The sequence below is a fragment of the Spermophilus citellus genome, assembly GCF_964194105.1.
Source record: "Spermophilus citellus genome assembly, chromosome: 8".
NCBI classification, from domain to species: Eukaryota; Metazoa; Chordata; class Mammalia; order Rodentia; family Sciuridae; genus Spermophilus; species Spermophilus citellus.
The window spans coordinates 98,796,004-98,818,169 of record NC_138189.1 but is presented as its reverse complement, the minus strand read 5'-3'; the positions used below and the strand labels follow the sequence as shown (position 1 = coordinate 98,818,169).

Here is a 22,166-nt window from a genome sequence, read left to right as displayed (position 1 = left end):
TCATGTCTTAGTTCCATTTTTATCTCTCCTACTATGCCATGGGCCCTTAAAGAGCAAAGATCACATTCTGATCGCATCTGTATTTTTCAGCACCTAGTGTCACGTCCAATAGATAAGAGATGAGCAAAAACATTTCTTTCTCCCATAAAGCAATGTTACTTCCAAAATCAATGATTTCACTTTTAAAAGTAAATCAAAGAGCCACTATCAGCCTTCTTTCACTCTAAATGCTTGGTTCTAATGAAAGTCTTAGAATTATAGTCAAAACATTTTAATTTGGGATTGACCTTTAATTCATTTATAGGAAAACTAGCAATTGGGCTCTTTATAAGAGACAGTTTAGAAAGTTAGGATACTTTGGTTATTTGTGGTTATCATTTAAGGTACTTGGAAAAGAACAGAAGAAACTAGATGAGTTTAGGGGCTGGGGTGGTTGCTCAGTGGTTAGAGTGCTTTCCTAGCATTTGGGAAGCACTGGGTTCCATCTTCAGCCCCACATAAAACTAAATAAATAAAGTGAAGGTATTGTGTCCATCTATAACACACAAACACACACGTGTGTGTGTGTGTGTGTGTGTGTGTGTATATATATACATATATATACACACACATATATATTTTTTAAAAAACAAGCTAGATGAGTTTAGAGTACTGGGGCCAGGATTTAGAGGTTTGGTCTTCATTCTGTGAACAGGAGGAGAGCACAGTGGTCCTCTTTGTAACTTGTGACTATTGACATGAGAGGGATGTGGAGTAGGGCTGAAATGTTGGGAAGGCACTCTAGGAATGGGAGCAGCCTCTACACAGCAGATGCAGGCTGACTGCTGTCCTGGGTACCAACCCAGAGGAGATGAAATCACCACCTTGTGAAGATACTAGCAGGCACATGTTCACGGCAGCATTATTCAGAATAGCCAAGATATGGAAACAAACTAAATGTCCACTGACAGATGAATTGATTGTAGAGATCAGGTTTGACATGACTACAGGCATGTTGGTCCTAATTGCCATTTGGCTCACCAGATGACCCTGGCTTCCATCCTAATCCAAACAAAATTGTTAAGAGAATTGACAGAGTGTATGATGTTGGCCATTGATACCCTGTTTTTTTTTTCTTTTTCTTTTCTTTTTTTTTTAGTTGTCAATGGACAATTAATTAATTAATTAATATGCAGTGCTGAGAATCAAACCAAGTGCCTCACACATGCTAGGCAAAGGCTCTACCACTGAGCTACAACCCCAGGCCACTGGACTATTTCTTAACTGACGTTGGACATGTCACTAGTTTTTGAGAGAGTCCAGGCACATTCTGGTGGACTGTGGCCCATCTTTGTTTAGCTTAGCATGTAAACTACTTCCTCCTGTCTTGGAATATGGGGAGTCTTCCGTTCAAGACGTGCTGCTGTCTACAAGTCCCTGGTAAATTACACTTTGTGTGATTTTGGATCTGTCTCTTTCTTTGGTGTCTCAGCCTCTTCTGCCTTTGGTGGCTGGTTCTCATACAAGAGATAGGACATTTCAGAAACAAGATTTTTTTAAATGTGGTATGCATATACAATGGAATATTATTCAGTCTTAAAAAAGAAGATCTTGCCATTTGTCAAACATAAATGGACTTAGATGACATTATGCTAAGTGAAAGTGAAATAAGCCAGACTCAGAAAAATATTTCATCGTCTCACTTATAAGTAAGTAAAATCAGTATTTTTAAAGAGCTTGAATGCACACAGAGAGAATGAAACAGAGGTTAACATGATAGGAAAATAGGAGAAGAAATTGGAAGTATAAGTCAAAGGATACAAAAGAGCAAATATGTAGTATGAACAAGTTTAGAGATCTAATGGATAACAGATCTAAAGTTAATAAAACTGTATTGTTTTGGGAAGTTTTATTAAATACAATCTAGCTGCACTATCCCCTTTTTCATTTTTTTTTTTGTTGTTGTTGTTTTAGAGACAGGGTCTTCCTGAGTTACTAAGGACCTTGCCAAATTGCTGAGGCTGGCTTTGAACTTGTGATGTTTCTGCCTCAGCTTCCCGAACCCCTGGGATTACAGGTGTGTAGCACTGCACCCAGCAGTAAGCCATTTCTAAGGTGGAATTGATGGCATTTTATGGCCAATTGGATGGGAATGTAGTGGTAAGGGGGAAGAACACTCTTGGTTGGGATCATCATGGGAAGGCATTTTGGGGAGTGGGAAATAATAGCTATAAATTTTGATAGGGTTACATTTGAAGGATGGAAGGGGTTTCCAAGGAGAGATAACCAGTAGAAAATTATAAGTGAATGTTTGTGTTTGAGAAATCTGAGTCTATAAGCTGGAAAACAGGATGTTATAGAACACATGATTCCTACAGAGTCATCAGGCAGAAACATCAGGAAGGACTGCCAGAAACTTGCAGCTCTGGGGTTTATTAGTAAAGATGTCCAACTAAATCCATCTGCTTATTTATTTATTTATTTGGGGTACTGATGATTTAACCCAGGGATGCTTTACCACTGAGCCTCATCCCCAGCCCTTTTTATATCTTTATTTTTAAACAGGGTCTTGCTCAGTTGCTTTGGGCCTCATTAAGTTGCTGAGGCTCTCCTGGAATTGTGATTCTCCTATCTCAGCCTCCTGAGTTGCTTTGAGGTCAGAGGAGGTTCAAACCCAAGCCTGGTCAGTGATTAGGTGAGTAACAATTCATAAGAGACTTTACTACTCAAAACCTGGCCTTCATTTTTAAGCTTTAGGCAAGGATAACATGACAAGGAGAGCCTTAGGGTTGCTATGAAGAGGCAAACAGCATAGTGGTCAAGAACATGAGCCCTGAAAACAGACCATCCTGGGTTTGAATTCTGTCAGTGCCATTAATTAGCTGTGTAACCTTGGCTAAGTGTCTGAATCTCTCTTGGCCTGTTTCCTTATGTGTTAAAGAACTGTGGGCCCTTGGTACAAATCATGTAGCATTATTGTGAGGATTTAATAAATTGATTCACATGAAGCACCTAGAACAAGGGGGATCATGGGAAAGGGCTCAATATATATTGGCTGCTACTTCATGCAAAACCATTTAATGTAATTAGCAAGTAGTATATAAAAATTTCTCAAAAGGATGACCACTATTATTAGTTATAGTTGTTGGTAAGGCTAATACACGGTTAGCTTTAAAAGTATGAAATTTTAGATGTGGAAATCCTAAGAAAATAACCCAAAAGGTATGATTTGTTTGAAAGGTATGATTTATGTAAAATGGTGTATCCTGCTGATACACCATTTTCCCTTTGGGTGATAATGAATTTACATTGTGCCCTCTTTAGTGGGAGTCTTATAATCTCAAGCAAACATTTGGAAAATTGCTGGATGAGGTTAGAATAATAGTCCATTCTCAATAATTTAGAAAACTTTCCCTTCCTATAAAATAGGAGAATCTTGTGATTCTACACTCAATAAATCCCACAGCGATTAATGCTTATGGTGAAATTGTACCTGCTTCCCTCTGTGTGCTTGAAAATGTGAACAATCATTTCATCTCCTCAGCAAGAAAGCCCAAGCAATTTCATGCCCAGATTGGAAAATGTTGTATGATTAAAATTCAGACTCAGACTTGCACCCACTGTACTACACATTACTTTCATTTGTTCCAAAGGCAGTATTTAACACAAATGAGTGTTTAAGTGTTTTTACCACCTAGATCCCAAGACACCTATGTGTCAGACTTTCTAGACTTTAATTTTAACTTGTGAATTGGGAATGCCATCATTCTTTGAAACTGAGAAAGATTTTTACTGAGAGAGAGAGAGAGAGAGAGAGAGTTTTTTTAACATTTATTTTTTAGTTTTCGGCGGACACAACACCTTTGTTTGTATGTGGTGCTAAGGATCAAACCCAGGCCGCACGCATGCCAGGCGAGCACGCTACCACTTGAGCCACATCTCCAGCCCCTGAGAAAGATTTTTCAAGTAGAAAATGGAGGTGGAGAGCAGCTGGCATTGGGACAACTGCTGGCATGATAAGAAAATCTAAGGTACATGTTTAAAGTCTGCCGTTGCTGTGACAATATTTTTCCTAAAAGCTTAAGATGATACAATTATTCATAAAATAATTTTAATAATTATGAAGAGAGTCTGCCTTGTGTATTTTGTAAATCATTATGAGAGTATGTTTCAGTAGGGTTTATGAATCCACAACTGTGCCCTTTTCAAACTAGTGATATGCCTTAATCAACAATTGCCTCCTTAGAACCTCAGGAACAATGTTAGTCACCATTGATTTTGAAGTAGGTAAGCTTTTACTTGGGTGTTCTGGACTTTTCTGTTGATCCACCCTGAGCAGTCACAGTTTTCTGCCATAAGAAATCTAGAAATTGTTCAACCAGAGAGTCAACATTAATTTTTCGCTATTTCTCAAAAAGTCAGAAATCAATCAATAGTTTTCCATAAATAAGACAATTACAACTTGCTTAATGATTCTCACCTCCATTAATGTTCCTGGTTGTTAACAAATCCTGTCCCTCAGTCTATGTGCCTGTCACCTGCCAGTGATGGAGTGTTATTAGCTCAGCTCTCCACAATGCTTTGTTGGAGGTAAAGAATCTACTCAGAGCCCACTACCATGTGTGTTGTTAAATAATGCTTCTTTGTTGTCTATTTTTAAGTATTACAATTTTTGAATTATGGAATGAAAATAAAAATGTCATTTCTTACTCTGCTTTTTAAAGATTTATTTTTTTAGCTGTAGGTGGACACAATACCTTTATTTCATTTTTATGTGATGCTGAGGTTCAAACCCAGTGCCTCACGCATGCTAGATGAGTGCTCTACCTCTGAGCCACAATCCCAGTCCTCTTACTCTGTTCTTTATTGCTTGTTTTCTCTGAGTTGAATCAGTGACCAGGGTTACGATTCCCAGTACTTCACTCTTTCTGCAGAGAGATGAAATACAACTCCAAGAACAAGCTGAAGGTGCAAGTCAGGAACTACAGAAATTCTTACCAGCTTCCAAATGTCCAAGGCTACACTTGGAAAACAACTTGCTGTCCTAGCAAAGGAAGAATGATTCTATTGTAACTGTCATCTGACCAGGACTGGGCAGGAAGAGGAGCAGGGGTGGCCCTTTTGCTTCAGAAGACTGTAAATTGTCTAAAACTCTCAGTATAAATTATCTGAAAGGTTATTTTCTCAACCATTTTCTTTGACAGGCAAGGACATTAAAGCCAAGAAAGGGCAAGTGGTTGAAGAAGGTTATACAGCTCACTGATGACTGCTCCAAGACTTCTGAATTTTCACTACAGCTCTCCTTTCTTTACTTCACACCTTCACATATCATAGAGGACCTCATATTTGTGAAACACTAAAAATACCGCAGTAGTGATACAGGCTGAATATTAGTGTTCCCACCAAATTTATACTTTGAAGACTGATAAGAGAGTATTTGGAGGTGGGCCTTTCAGAGATAATGAGGTCATGAGGGCAGGCCCTCATGAATGGGATGAATTCCCAATGAAGCTAACTTGCAGCTTCTACCTTGTGAGGTTATACCAAGGAGGAACCACCTATTAGTCAGGAAACAGGCCCTCACCAGACATAGGATCAACAGGTGCCTTTGACTTTGGACTTCCCAGCCTCTAGAACTGTGAGAAAGAAGTTTTTATTGTTTAGCAATAAAAGAGACTCAATTTATAAGACCTTTGACTTATGGTATTTTGTTATAGCAGCCTGAATGGATTAAGACAAGTGTTATTCTTTCTTTCCTGAGGAAAAGAAATTATACATCTGAAACGTACCATATTTGGGCATCATGTTGTACATTACAGGCAAATTTCATCCTAAAAAACATTATGACAGGGCTGGGGATGTGGCTCAAGCGGTAGCGCGCTCACCTGGCATGCGTGCGGCCCGGGTTCGATCCTCAGTACCACATACACATCTGTTGTGTCCGCCGAGAACTAAAAAATAAATATTAAAAAATTCTCTCTCTCTCACTCTCTCTCCTCTCTCACTCTCTCTTTAAAAAAAAAAAAACATTATGACAACACTGTACTTAGGTTGTATTTTGCCTTTCATTAGATAAACTTGTAAATGAGGATTAATAGTTAAAATCCACTTAAACACTCATCCTCCTAATCTACCATCATAGCTTCCCCTCTAACCACACTTAATTCCTCATCCACTTTTGTTGTTGCAGTATGAGCCTGCCTTTGCATTTACTGCTTCTCCTGCCTAGAATTATCTTTTCTTTATAAAAGTTCCAAATTATTCCTGTTACTAGGTTTCTTTGTGTGATATTCCTTTCCCATTTCTAGTTCCAGAGGTTTTTGCATTTTGCTATGGTGTAACACTACTTGAATGTAACACTGTCTCTTCAGCCAGTAGTGACCTCCCAAGCCTAACAAGGTGCTCAAAACACGCTTCCCCCATGTTTTTGCAGAATTAAATATAAAGATCAGATCAAAGCAATGGTACAAAGGATTCACTATATTTACTTTCAGTTGGGAGCAGATGACTTTTGTTTGGATGGTGACTCTGTGGGTTCTTTTATACATTAAAAAGTAAGTAAACTTATAGAAAGTCTGTATGACTAAAGCACAATAATTACAAAGTATTCGCAAGAGAAGATTTGCCTAGAGTGTATCTAGTCTTCCATTGCTGAGAAAGATACTCTGCCTTTGCTTTCTAATCTTATCAGTTCCTCTCCAGAGGTTGCTCTTTGACCACAAGCTCACTGCATTGATTAACTAACTTTGAAATAGATAACTAAAGGTCAACTCTCCTTTCCTTCCCCGGGCCTGATCTTTGCTTTGGAACCCAGGGGTCGCCAGACATTTGATTTGAGGGTTGACCAAGTGTGCTGCCTTGGGTTTGGGAGCCAGGCGGGGCCGAGCGCCCCTGAAAGCGAACCCCAGTGGAGAGTCCAGACGTTCAAATGCGGGCGCCTGACGTCTAGGCCAATGGGCAGAGCAGGCGCGAGTCCACGCCTCCGTTGACGTCACGGCGGCGCCGCGGCGCGCAGGCGGCGGGGCCGCAGGGTGCCCGCCCCCAGAGGTCCGCTTGCCGCCTAGGCCGAGCTGTTCTTGCTTTACCCTTCGTCTTCTTTCGCCGTCGCTGTAGTCGTCCTTGCACCATGGCTTTCGTCACCAGGCAGTTCGTGCGCTCCCTGTCTTCTTCGTCCAGCGCTTCGGCCGCGGCGAAGAAAATTATCGTCAAGCACGTGACGGTCATCGGCGGCGGGCTGATGGGCGCCGGCATAGCCCAGGTGAGCGGCCCCACGGGCAGCGAACCACGCTCGCTCCGCCGCCCACTCCGAGACGAAAGCGCCGGCAGGTGGTGGCCCTTCCTCCGGAGTCGCGGGGAGTTTTCACCCGCCCCTCCGGGTGTAGTTGAACTACGTTACGTCTGGGCCCGTGAAGGAACAGCCAATCTGTGTCTCCCCGAATTCAGTGTTCTTGGCCCGGTCCCCAGTTCCTTCCTATCTGAAATTCCAGCCTTCCGCAAGGCCCCATGAAGGTTCGGTGGAGAGTGTTGGTGAAGGCAGTTTGGAACGGGGCCGTGCGTAAAGTTACGGGGGCACCAGGTTCAGCATAACTTGTTTGCTCGCTGCCTCGCGCAAACAGAAATTTACTTTCAGAGACATGCACTGCTATCAGTTTTAACTTTACTTACCAGCTTTTAATAATAATGCAGTCTTTGTCAGCAATATTCTTCCCTACACGGACTCCCCGCTCTTCCCCCTGTTTCCTTCGTCTGCTAGGTTACAAAGAATAACAATAGCCACCACTTTTCTAACACTTTGTAAATTACAGTCTCCTAATCCGAATTCGTGGAGGCCTGGAATTCCGCCTAAGGCTTCTGGAGGCAACTTTGACCTAGTGCCCTCAGTGCAGAGAAATTTGGGCTCTCTTCCGACGCTAAGGACAGTGGGAGCTGGAGATAAAACCGTGGAGGGGACTGAAGAAGTAGAGAGGAGACTTATGTTTTTTTTTGTTTGTTTGTTTTGTTTTGGTTTTTTTTTTTTGCAGGACTCTGTTCCAGCTCTATGATTCAGGTTCAGAGGTGCAGTTGATTATATGGATACAATGCTTTTAGTTTTTAGGGTTTTTTGTTTTCCACAACCAGTTATGTTCCCACTCATGTCAGAGAATTCTGATTTACACATCCTAGCTGCTTATCATTAATTTAAGTCCTGTGCCCTTAAATTGTTGGGGAATGGAGGAGCGGTTATTGTCACCTAATTTTTCCTTCGGAGTGTTCCTAAACTGCACTAACTATAGTCACGAAAGAGTTTAATTTTTATTTATTTATTTGTCTTTTTTCTAATTCATACTTCCATGTTACTTAACATTTTTTTACTATTATTATGTGTCTTTATTTCCCCTTCCTGCATTTTTTTTGCAATATGTTAATTTGATTGCATTTCCCCCTAAAATCTGTATTTCTGTAATGTTTTATCTTTCTGATTTTTACTGTCTCCCATTTCTTATGAGATCATGGTTTTGGACATATGTTGTTCTTTTCATTGTACAGATACCCTGGCTGCTAGGTTTTGGTGTCCTCATAAACTCCATTATGTGTGGCATGAGAGGAATAAGTCCCTTCAACCTAAAAGTTTTACACATATTACAGAAAAAGTTCAGTGAGGCAGATGCCTGTAATCCCAGTGACTAGGGAAAATGAGGTAGGAGGATCATAAGTTTGAGGCCAACCTCAGCAACTCTGTTCCAAAATAAACAAATGAACAAAAATATATATATATATATATATGGGATATATATATATATATGGGATATATATATATATATATATGGGATATATATATATATGGGATATATATATATATATGGGATATATATATATGGGATATATATATATATATGGGATATATATATATATATATATATATATATATATATATATGGGTTGGGGATGTAACTCATTGGTAGAGTGCCCCAGGGTTTAATCCCCAGTTTAGGTGGGGGGCATGTTGTATTTCATGAAGAGACAGAAGCAGCACCTCAAATTATAAGCATAATGTTGGAATTTTCACCTAAAAAGAAAGGAGAAGTGACTGACATTAAGGAGATACATAGATTTGATAATTTAATCCTTCATTAGCTGGACCAGGAAGTGCCTTTTGAAACTTAAAGGAAAAAAAGAACGCTATTTACCTTCTAGGTTGGAAAAATAATAAAACTGTTATTCCAAACGGTAATAAAAACCAAAAGCCTAAATAGTGGACCATCATAAGAAATAGTAGTTCCATCCTTAATGTAACAGTTTAAGAGACCCTAGTTATTTTAGGTGACGACTCTAGTCCTATGAGGTGTCAGGAGAAGAAATCACCAGAAGAGAGTCTCCTGGAGTTCAGAGGGAGAAGGGGCAGGGGAGCTCAACTCAGGACAAATAGAGCCCTTGGCATACATGAAAGAAAAAAATTCCAGTAGGAGTCAGTAGAGGCACAGAGATCTATTTAAGAAAGCAAACAGTACACTGTTCAAGGGAGAATGCAGACCATCTTGAGAGTGAGAGACAGTGGTTTAGGGGTTTCTGGCTCTTGTTTTAAATGAAGGATGTAAGGTATGATAAGAAAAGGTATGTAAGGTTGCCATCATTCTCATTATTGTAAGACAATTTATGGTGGTCTGATCATTCTCAGGATCCTTAGCTGACTTGGTCTCTGTTATTTGAGCAATAGGTAATACTAGGAAGTTCCCTAAATTATAGGTTCCTCAAAATATTTGTATTTCTCTTTGCTTAATCTATTAAAGTGTTAATCCATTATTTAACAGTGCTTAAAGTGATTATGAGGGAATGAATTTATGGTCAACTTTAAGATTTACAGATTTCCCCTAAAATTTTGGAATGACAGCCCTGGCAAAGAGACTGGCTTGCTATGTGGAAACTCAAAGTTAAAATTATATTTTCTTGTCTTTCCTTTATGTCTTCTTTCTACCCATTTTAATTTCTTCTATTCTACTTCAGAGGGAAAAGGTGCTTTCCTGTGAAACAAATCTATGCAATATTTTCAGTGGGTTAGATGATTTCGTTTTGCATTCTTCCCTGTAGCAAGCAGTCTAGGCAATAGTACCTCATTCTTTTTGCTTCTGGATCAACAGCTTTGGCAGAGTAAAAATCTGTTTTGCCTATTGAGTTCCACTGACATTACTTGATATGTTTTGTATACAGATGGATGTCAGTATAGGCAGTTGGATGGTCTGCAGGCCGGCTGTATCCCACACTGGTTGTGGTAACATTGGAAAGTTAATTTACCTCTGTACCTCAGTTTCCTTGTCTCTAAAGTAGTACTGGCCTGGAGGAATATGGAGAGGATTAAATGAATTAGCATATGTCAAACAATTAGGACTGTGTCTGGCAGATGATAAGAGCTCATTGTTAACTGCCTCTGTGATTTTTATGTTCAGTGCAGTTATCTATCCTGTTGCATGTTTTGCCTTGTGTCCCTTTCATTCCTGATCTTTGCTACTGAGGTAGACACCTAATATTAAGATGGAAAATATTGGTCATAATTCCATTACATATTGTAAATCTCACCTGATACTGAAGTTTGTTTAGGGAATCTCTGAAACAAGATAAAGTACCTTTCATCTACCACCTTAGTAAAGTGAGAAAAGTGCAAACCCAAAAACTATTGTCTTGATTATAGTGCTAATCACATTTCGGTTCATTCTCCTGAATTCTTGCTGAAGTAGTTTTAATTTTAATCAAGTGGCAGGTCTGTTTACAATTTTAATTTTTTAATTTATCATTTTAATGTGTTCTAGTTTTTGCTGAGCAAGATGAAAAAATTCTGAACAGATTTTGTAGGCACCTGATGTATTTCACAAGCAATTAAACAATTTTAGACAAGTGAGGTCTGTGCTTAATTGCATTTGACCAGAACATAGGCCATTAGTACAGATGTATTTTTAGAGTATCTACTTGGCCTGTTATTTTTTTTAGTTTGCTTTAAATTAAAAGAAAAAAAAATCCCTTAGACTGCAGGTTAATGTTTAAATAAGTTAACTTGTTTTATGTGTGTTGCTTGTTATAGGCTTCTGACTTGGTCTTGATTGCCAATTTATCTTTAGCTGTATATTTAGGCCAACAGAGAAATTTGTGCATTAAATAAACCTTGAGTGAGGACAAGTAAAGTCTTTTGCTGGTTTCCCTCTTTCCTTTTTTTTTTTTTTTTTTTTTGGTGGGGCTTGGGGAGTTATCAGGGATTGAAGCAGGGTTCCCCAGCTCTTTTTATTTTGAGGCAGGGTCTTGATAAATTGCTTAGGGTCTCATTAAATTGCTAAGGCAGGCCCTGAACCTGTGATCTTCCTGCCTCAGCCTTTGAGTGACTGCATTACAGGCATGCTGGGATTATAGGCGTGCATCATCATGCCCAGCTTTGTTTTTTGCTTTATAAGGGGGGGAGGAGCCCAGAAGAAAGAAAGGGAAGAAGCTGTGCATTTCTCCAGTTCATGGAATGAATCCTTTCTAAATTTTACTTAGTCCATTGCCTTTTTTCATACAAGGAGTCCGGATAGCTCATACGTTTCTGTTAAATTATTGGTGAGAAGCCAGTGGGCTCCCTGGGGCATTTCAGAGACTTTCTGTAAACCGTGTGTGTGTGTGTGTGTGTGTGTGTGTGTGTGTGTGTGTGTAGGGAGGGAGAGAGAGAGAGAGAGAGAGAGAGAGAGAGAGAGAGAATGAATGAATGAATATGAGTGTTATGAGTGTTTTATGCTAGAGATTGAACCCAGGGCCTAGTCTATCCTAGGCAAGAACAACTGAGCTACTGAGCTATATCTCCAGCCCATTCTTTTTAGGATATTACACTTCTTTGGGGAAGTGAGAAAGTTTGCACCTTAAAGGAGATTAGGGGTGAGTTGTCTCACCCAAAAAGTGTGTGTGTGTGTGTGTGTGTGTGTGTGTGTGTGTGTGTGTTTATTTTTCCCTTTAAGAAGCCAAAGTTGCACATTTCTTTTGGGGAGAACTCCTTAAGCTATTGAAACAAAGTGGGGGCAGGGGGAACATTCTAAGCTACAGGTGAATATTCCCCTAACCTTTGTGTTCCTTTGTGATGCTCCAAAAGGACTCAGACTCAAAAACTTCTCCCCAGCCACTGAATTTATTCACCCCTGTTCCCCCTGCTCCCAGCTCTGAACTTTCTGATTCTGAATGGAGGAATAATCATAGTTATTTTGTACTTTTTAGCTTTATTCATTTCTATTGGGACAGTGAGTATAGGGCTCTGTTGAAGTTTGCTTGAAAAACAGTGCAGAGACCTAGAAGTTTCAGGATCATAGATATTGGTAGTTACCTGACTGTAAGATCTCATTTGGACTGTTCATTATGAAAGGAATATTTTTATTCGCAGGTGTTAACTTCCTGCTCAAGGGTATGGCATATATCTGTTTGTCATAAAATCTTCCCTCATTTCTTGAGTTGTTACTTAATTCTTTATAGGGCTGTTCTCTGATCATCACTGATGTACTGCTCTACCTATGTATTGCACATCAGTCATTGAACTCAGGGTGGGTGTGGAGATACTGTTGTTCCCAGAGGGTGAGAAGAGGTAGGACAGACAGGCAAAAATAAACAAACAAACAAAAACCAAATAAATAAATAAAAATAAAATGCTGTTATTGAATGTATTTGGACATTTTGTAGAATAAGAAATGGCATTTCAGTCACGTTTTTATTTTTCTCTGCTATCTCCTAGATCTGCTTGTTTGAGTTTCAGGTTTCCTCCCCTTCCCCTCCTCTTCTCCCCTTATCTGCCTTAAATATACATACTTCCTTGCCTAGCTCTACTGAGAACACAGGAAGATTATGCTGTTGCTGTCTCTCCAGTTATGCTAGAGATGCAGTAATTGTTTCTGGTAAGTGGTGTTCTAAGCTTGAAAGTACAGGCCTTGAAATCCGTGCCAGAGTTTAGATCCCTGCCCTCCTTTCCTGGCTGAAAGAACATTGGGCAACTCACTTACTCCTTCTTTCTCTAGCTAGAAATAACAGTACTTGCCTCATGTTGTGAGAATTAAATGTTAAAATACACTAATAAGAATTTATACAGGCACAATTCTTATTAGTGTATTCAGCAATAATTGGTCAGTACATGTTCACTACTTTATGATTTGGCATATCTAAACTGGTGGCCTATTTAAAGTCTCTTATCTGTCTTTGAAGCTATTTGATACAGAAATATGGGAAGTTCAAACAATTCTGGAAATTTTAAATTTTACCTAAGTGTTTTCTTGAGAAAGATAATCTTAATGCCCCATTGACTTGCTTTGGGGATATTGCCATGCATTCATACTCACAAAGCATTTAGAACAGAGCCTGACACTTAAAATATCCAAGAAATATAATGTTTTATTCTTTGCATAGCCTTTTGATATCTATTATTTCATGTGACCATTCTAATAATTACCCCCACAGAGATGATACTTGAGGTCAAGGGTGAGAGGCAGAGCTGGGGCCAGAACTGGGTTCCTTACACTCCTGTTCTGTGGATTGGAAATCCCTGAGACTGAGAAAACCATAGCTGTGTCTGATCTCTGGCCCATGCTGTCTTTTGGGGAGAAGAATGGCCAAAGGATCCTCTTGGTATCCTGAATCCACAGTTATCAGCTTGTCTTCTTCTCAACTCTAGACTAAAAATTAGAATCACCTGCAGGTCATCTCCCTCTGGATGCTGTACTGCCATTGACTTTCTGCCATTATGGACTCGTTATCTACCAAAAATTAAATCATCATGTTCCCTTTTCTTCCCCCTAAAGTTTTTCCCACAGGATATCCTTTGGTTATTGCTATTACTGTTCTAGCCTCATGTACTCTGCAACTGAGGTCATAAAGTGTTTTCTTTATCCTGGAAAAGGCTCTGTAACTTTGCTATCTCCTCTGTGATTCCTAGACCAGGCATATTACCTGAATTGTTGTGGGAGTGTCTGTGTTAGTCTTTTCAGCAAACACTAAAGGAAAAAACCTTATTATAACATATTATCATATTAATCTTGGTGGAGAACAGTTTAGATTATAACTCTTTTCTGCCCAAAGTGTCTATCATGCAGCATCTTTGAGGGATTCATAAATGTGATTAAGACTTAATTGTTATAATTAACATGTTCATTAACCCTCCTCTTGTTCAGAATTTGTGGGAGGTCTCTGTATTACCCCTATTACCTAATACTTCCTCTGTATCAACCAAACCTAGATACTTAGTAAAAACAATTTTTTTTTTTAAGGTATAGATGGACACAACACAGTGCCTTTATTTTTATGTGGTACTGAGGATCAAACCTGGGTCCCGCCTGTGCTAGGCGAGCGCTCTACCGCTGAGCCACAATCCCAGCCCCTTAGTAAATTTTTTTATATTTAGCAGACTTATAGTCCAAATTGGGGGGCACATTTTCTTAGCTTTTTAGAAATACGCTTGGGAGGACAGCCAAGGCATTTAACTGTTTTAATAACAAACCAGCTGGCTGTGGTGGCAGTGTGGTTGAAAGCCTCAACAAAGAACCCTTGCCTGATTTGTTGAACTTAGTGAAGATTACTTTGTGCTGATAGCAGAGTCCAAGGTCTTACTCAAGCAGAGATAATCATAAACCCAGACTTGCCAGTTCATGGAGTTGCACCTGATTTATGACCCATTTTCTTCTCTGGAGCAAATCAAGAAGACTGAGAAAGGCAGACCTTCCTGTGAAGGCACAGCAGTCCTGGCACAGTCAGCTTTGGAGCATTGACTCTGTCCTTATTCAGAGTTCAGGTGTGGTGGATAATTTGTACCACTTGGGGATATTTTGAAGACCATGCCATAGCCCTCCTTTCTGGTGTGGAGCTGTGTTGTTGGTGGGAGAGGGGAGGGAAACCAGTCAGTCACTAGACCAGTTGGTGACTGGTTTTTACATATTCATCAGTTAAGCTATGCTTCAGAGAAACTGCTTCAAATCTGGTGATACATTTGCAAAAAATAAATATAATATTGGCATGCTTACTGATCCTGTGGCCAGAGTACTTTGGGGACTTTGACAAGCATTCTGTTCTCTTGGCTTATTTTTAGAACTCTGAAGCACCCTTGTCTAAAAATATTTCCTCTCTGGCTGAGCCTGCCTTCCACTAGGCCTAGAAAAGTCATGGAGCTGAGGACATAGGCTTCAAATAATTTTTTTCCATTGCAGACTACTTGTCTTCAAGGTCTTGGAGTGTGTAAGTCACTGTAATACAAGACAAGAATTCTCAGTGGCTGATTTAAATTATTGTCACTGAAGTTCAAGTGCCAGGAGGAGTCTTCTTCATTTATTGTAAAGATTACAATAAATTATAGATGTTTGAAGGAGGAGAAGAAAGGTTATTTTTCTTTTGTGGTCTCCTTTTCCATTACCAGATATCTCCTTGCCAAAAAGTTAGCAGTAACTTAAGTGATATCATTACATAATTCAAGAAACATGAGTTCTGTTGATTTCCTTGCATCCAAGATACATGAAATGCTTTTCTAAATAAGAGCTCTTACTAATACAAGTATCCTCACATTATCAGAAAGGTCCTCAGTTACATCAATAGAAAGAGCCATCAGATCTTTGGTGTCTGTCTGTATCTGGGTGATTAATTGTTCTGTGATAGTTTCTGTTTTCTTTCTTCACTGAAAAGAAGATATTATGTTAGATTAGGTCAGTGGGTTTTTTGTTATTTTTCTTTATCATCTGTTTTTTCTTAATTATGGTAATTTATCATTTTAACCATTTTCAAGTGTATGATTCAGTGGCATTTGAGTACATTTACAATGTCATGGAACCATCATCAACATCTGCCTCTAGAACTCTTAATCTTGCAAAATGGAAACTTTGAACTCATTAAATAGTTTTTTTTTGCCATTTTTTCTTCCATCTCTGACAACTGTTGTTCTACTTTTTGTCTCTGAATTCAACTATTTTAAGTACTTCAAATAAGTGGAATTGCGTTGTATTTGTCTATTTGCAACTGGCTTATTTCAGATAGCATCATATCTTCAAGGTTCATGTGCTAGATTATTCTTTTTAAGTGGAATAACACCCTACTGAATGTGTATCACACTTTGTTTATTCATTCATTCATCAGTGGACACTTGAATTACTTCCACCTTTTTTTCCCCCCTTGTGACTAGTACTGCTTGAACATAGGTGTACAAATATCTGTTTCAGTCCCTGCTTTCAGTTCTTTGGGGTATATAACCAGAAGTGGAATTGCTGGATCATATGGTAATTCTGTTTTTAATTTTTTGAGGATTTTCCATTCTGGTTTTTTTTTTTTTTTTTTTGGATACAGAATTGTACATTTTTTTTTAGTACTTGGGATTGCACCCAGGGATGCTCACTGCTGAGCCACATCCCCAACCACGTTTTTTTTTTTTTTTTTTTTTTTTTATTGTTGGTTGTTCAAAACATTACATAGTTCTTAATATACCATATTTCACAGTTTGATTCAAGTGGGTTATGAACTCCCATTTTTACCCTGTATACAGATTGCTGTATCACATCAGTTACATTTCCATTAATTTACATATTGCCTTTCTAGTGACTGATGTATTCTGCTGACTATCCCATTCTCCACTATCCCCCCTCCCCTCCCCTCCCCTCCCCTTCTCTTCTCTCTCTCCACCCCCTCTACTATAAAACATTTCTTCCACTTGTCTAATTTTTCTCCTACCCCTCCTTTCCTCTTATATGTAATTGTGTATAACCCTGAGGCTCACCTTCCAATTCCATGCAATTTCCCTTCTCTCTCCCTTTCCCTCCCGCCTATCATCCCTGTTTAATGTTAATCTTCTTCTCCAGCTCTTCCTCTCTACCCTGTCCTTGGTTACTCCCCTTATATCAAAGAAGACATTTGGCATTTGTTTTTTAAGGATTGGCTAGCTTCGCTTAGCATAATCTGCTCTAATGCCATCCATTTCCCTCCAAATTCTATGATTTTGTCATTTCTCAATGCAGAGTAATACTCCGTTGTGTATAAATGCCACATTTTTTTAATCCATTCATCTATTGAAGGGCTTCTAGGTTGGTTCCACAATCTTGCTATCGTGAATTGTGCTGCTATGAACATCGATGTAGCAGTGTCCCTGTAGCATGCTCTTGTTAGGTCTTTAGGGAATAGACTGAGAAGGGGAATAGCTGGGTCAAATGGTGGTTCCATTCCCAGCTTTCCAAGAAATCTCCATACTGCTTTCCAAATTGGCTGCACCATTTTGCAGTCCCACCAACAATGAACAAGTGTACCCATTTCCCCGCATCCTCGCCAGCACTTGTTGTTGTTGGACTTCATGATGGCTGCCAATCTTACTGGAGTGAGGTGGTATCTTAGGGTGGTTTTGATTTGCATTTCTCTGACTGCTAGCGATGTTGAGCATTTTTTCATGTACTTGTTAATTGATTGTATGTCCTCCTCTGAGAAGTGTCTGTTCAGGTCCTTGGCCCATTTGTTGATTGGGTTATTTGTTATCTTATTATCTAATTTTTTGAGTTCTTTGTATACTCTGGATATTAGGGCTCTATCTGAAGTGTGTGGAGTAAAGATTTGTTCCCAGGATGTAGGCTCCCTGTTTATCTCTCTTATTGTTTCTTTTGTTGAGAGAAAACTTTTTAGTTTGAGTAAGTCCCATTTGTTGATTCTGGTTGTTAACTCTTGCGCTATGGGTGTCCTATTGAGGAATTTGGAGCCCGACCCCACAGTATGTAGATCATAGCCAACTTTTTCTTCTATCAGACGCCGTGTCTCTGGTTTAATATCGAGCTCCTTGATCCATTTTGAGTTAACTTTTGTGCATGGCGAGAGAAAGGGATTCAGTTTCATTTTGATGCAAATGGATTTCCAGTTTTCCCAGCACCATTTGTTGAAGATGCTATCCTTCCTCCATTGCATGATTTTAAATATAAGATAGTTATAGTTTTGTGGATTGGTTACTGTGTCTTCTATTCTGTACCATTGGTCCACCCGCCTGTTTTGGTACCAGTACCATGCTGTTTTTGTTACTATTGCTCTGTAGTATAGTTTGAAGTCTGGTATCGCTATACCGCCTGATTCACACTTCCTGCTTAGCATTGTTTTTGCTATTCTGGGTCTTTTATTATTCCATATGAATTTCCTGATTGTTTTATCTATTTCTACAAGAAATGCTGTTGGGATTTTGATTGGGATAGCATTGAACTTATAGAGAACTTTTGGTAATATCGCCATTTTGATGATGTTAGTTCTGCCTATCCATGAACAGGGTATATTTTTCCATCTTCTGAGGTCTTCTTCTATATCTCTCTTTAGGGTTCTGTAGTTTTCATTGTATAGGTCTTTCACCTCTTTTGTTAGGTTGATTCCCAAGTATTTTATTTTTTTGGGGCATATTGTGAATGGAGTAGTTGTCCTCATTTCTGTTTCAGAGGATTTGTCACTGATATACAGGAATGCATTTGATTTATGCGTGTTGATTTTATATCCTGCCACTTTGCTGAATTCATTTATTAGCTCTAATAGTTTCTTTGTTGACCCTTTTGGGTCTGCTAGGTATAGAATCATGTCATCTGCAAATAGTGATAATTTAAGTTCTTCTTTTCCTATTTTTATGCCTTTAATTTCTTTCGTCTGTCTAATTGCTCTGGCCAGTGTTTCAAGGACTATGTTGAACAGAAGTGGTGAGAGAGGGCATCCCTGTCTTGTACCAGATCTTAGAGGGAATGCCGTCAATTTTTCTCCATTCAGAATGATGCTGGCCTGTGGCTTATCATAGATTGCTTTTACAATGTTGAGGTATGATCCTGTTATCCCTAATTTTTCTAGAGTTTTGAACATAAAGGGATGCTGTACTTTGTCGAATGCTTTTTCTGCATCTATCGAGATGATCATATGGTTCTTATTTTTAAGTCTATTGATGTGGTGAATAACATTTATTGATTTCCGTATATTGAACCAGCCTTGCATCCCAGGATTGAATCCTACTTGATCATGGTGTATAATTTTTTTGATATGATTTTGAATCCGATTTGCCAGAATTTTATTGAGGATTTTTGCATCTATGTTCATTAGAGATATTGGTCTGTAGTTTTCTTTCTTTGAGGTGTCTCTGTCTGGTTTAGGCATCAGGGTGATGTTGGCCTCGTAGAATGTATTTGGAAGTTCTCCCTCTTTTTCTATTTCCTGAAATAGCTTGAAAAGTATTGGTGTTAGTTCCTCTTCAAAGGTTTTGTAAAACTCTGCTGTATACCCGTCCGGTCCTGGGCTTTTCTTAGTTGGTAGTCTTTTGATGGTTTCTTCTATTTCCTCTATTGTTATTGGTCTGTTTAGGTTGTCTATATCTTCCTGACTCAATCTGGGCAGATCATATGACTTAAGAAATTTATCGATGCCTTCACTATCTTCTATTTTATTGGAGTATAAGGATTCAAAATAATTTCTGATTATCTTCTGTATTTCTGAAGTGTCTGTTGTGATATTGCCTTTTTCATCCCGTATGCTAGTAATTTGGGTTCTCTCTCTCCTTCTCTTCGTTAGCATGGCTAAGGGTCTGTCGATTTTACTTTTTAAAAGAACCAACTTTTGGTTTTGTCAATTTTTTCAATTGTTTCTTTTGTTTCGATTTCATTAATTTCAGCTCTGATTTTAATTATTTCTTGCCTTCTACTTCTTTTGCTGTTGTTTTGCTCTTCTTTTTCTAGGATTTTGAGATGAAATATGAGATCGTTTATTTGTTGGTTTTTTCTTTTTTTAAGGAATGCGCTCCAAGCAATGAATTTTCCTCTTAAAACTGCTTTCAATGTGTCCCATAGATTCCGATATGTTGTGTCTGTGATTTCATTTAACTCTAAGAAGTTTTTAATTTCCTCCTTAATGTCTTCTATAACCCACTGATCATTCAGTAACCTATTGTTCATTCTCCAAGTGATGCATGATTTTTCCTTCCTCCTTTTATCGTTGATTTTCAGTTTCATTCCATTATGATCAGATAAGATGCATGGTATTATTTCTACTCCTTTATATTGTCTAAGAGTTGCCCTGTGACATAATATATGATCTATTTTTGTGAAGGATCCATGTGCTGCTGAGAAAAAAGTGTAACTACTTGATGTTGGGTGGTATATTCTATATATGTCAATTAAGTCTAGGTTGTTAATTGTGTTTTTGAGTTCTATAGTTTCCTTATTTAACTTTTGTTTGGAAGATCTGTCCAGTGGTGAGAGAGGTGTGTTGAAGTCTCCCATGATTATTGTATGGTGGTCTATTAGACTCTTGAACTTGAGAAGAGTTTGCTTGATGAACGTAGCTGCACCATTGTTTGGGGCATATATATTTATGATTGTTATGTCTTGTTGGTGTATGGTTTCCTTGAGCAGTATGCAGTGTCCCTCTTTATCCTTTTTGATTAACTTTGGCTTGAAATCTATTTTGTTTGATATGAGTATGGACACTCCTGCTTGTTTCCGCAGTCCATATGAGTGGAATGATTTTTCCCAGCCTTTCACCTTCAGTCCATGTATATCTTTTCCTATCAAATGCGTCTCCTGTAGGCAACATATTGTTGGATCTTGTTTTGTGATCCATTCAACTAGCCTGTGTCTCTTAATTGGTGAGTTTAAGCCATTAACATTTAGGGTTATTATTGAGATTTGGTTTGTTCCTCCTGTCATATTTGTTTATTTATGTTACTAAACCTGATTAGTTTTCCTCTTTGATTACTTTCCCTCCTTTCCTGTCCTACCTCCCACTGATGGTTTTCAATGTTATTTTCAGTTTCCTCTTCCTGTAATGTTTTGCCAAGGATTTTTTGAAGAGATGGTTTTCTAGCTGCGAATTCTTTTAACTTTTGTTTATCGTGAAAGGTTTTAATTTCATCTTCCATCCTGAAGCTTAATTTCGCCGGATACACGATTCTTGGTTGGAACCCTTTTTCTTTCAGTGTTTGAAAAATGTTATTCCAGGATCTTCTAGCTTTCAGAGTCTGTGTTGAGAGATCAGCTGTTATCCTGATTGGTTTACCCCTAAATGTAATCTGCTTCCTTTCTCTTGTAGCTTTTAAAATTCTCTCCTTATTCTGTATGTTGGGCATCTTCATTATAATGTGTCTAGGTGTGGATCTCTTATGATTATGCACATTCGGCGTCCTGTAGGCTTCTAGGATTTGGGATTCTGTTTCATTCTTCAGGTCTGGGAAGTTTTCTCGTATTATTTCATTGAATAGATTGTTTATTCCTTTGGTTTGGAACTCTGTGCCTTCCTGTATCCCAATGACTCTTAAGTTTGGTCTTTTAATGTTATCCCATAATTCTTGAATGTTCTGTTCATGGTTTCTTAGCAGTCTTGTGAGCTGTCTATGTTCTTTTCAAGTTGAAATACTTTGTCTTCATTATCTGATGTTCTATCTTCTAAGTGATCTGTTCTGCTGGTAGTATTGTCAATTGAGGTTTTAAGTTGGTTTATTGCTTCCTGCATTTCTAGGATTTCTATTTGTTTGTTTTTTATTACTTCTAACTCCCTGTGAAATTGATCTTTTACTTCCTGGATTTGTTTCTGTAGTTCCTTGTCAATGTGATCTTTCATTGTCTGATTTTGCTGTCTCATGTCTTCCTTGAGACTCCAGATCATCTGAAGCATGTATATCCTGAACTCTTTATCTGACATTCCATCTGTTGCAGCTATTACCTCTTCTAGAGTTGAGTTGACCTGCATTGCTTGTGGTCCTTTCTTTCCTTGTCTTTTCATATTGCTTGCGTTTCTTTCTGCTTGGTGAAACTGTTGTGTTTTTGAAATTTTCCCCCTATTTATTTATATTACTCTTGTATAGTTGGGAGATCTCTCTTGTAGCGCGGGTAGTGGCTTTGCTCCTCCTCTAATTAGGGTGATCTATCTACCACGCTGGTTGGTCGTAGGTCTGCCCAGCCTGCGGGCGCGGGTGGCTGCTCTACTCTGCCCCCACTCCAATTGTGGTGACGTAACTACCACGTCCTCGGATCGTTGGTCCTGATCCGGATGTGGGCGGCAGCTCTGCTCCACCCCTACTCCAATTGGTGTGACGTGTCTACCACGCTGGTCGGCCTCTAAGCCTGTTCCGCCGGTGGGTCTCAGATCTGCCTACCTTGCGGGCTTGGGCGGCAGTTCTGCTCAGCCCCCACTCCAACCAGTGTGACGTGACTGCCTCGATGCTACTTGTCCACCACACTGGCAGGCTGCCGAGCCTGTCC

The 22,166-nt window shown here is 39.0% G+C and overlaps 1 protein-coding gene across 1 annotated transcript in view; it reads left to right on the top strand.

The window, feature by feature from the left end:
• Nucleotides 1–6,923: 6,923 nt before the first annotated feature.
• HADH (hydroxyacyl-CoA dehydrogenase) overlaps nt 6,924–22,166 on the top strand; it is a 56,153-nt gene continuing 40,910 nt past the window's right edge. The window contains exon 1 of the mRNA XM_081304737.1: nt 6,924–7,237. Coding sequence (XP_081160863.1) covers nt 7,106–7,237 — 132 coding nt within the window. The 5' untranslated portion in view covers nt 6,924–7,105. The remainder of the gene's footprint in view (nt 7,238–22,166) is intronic.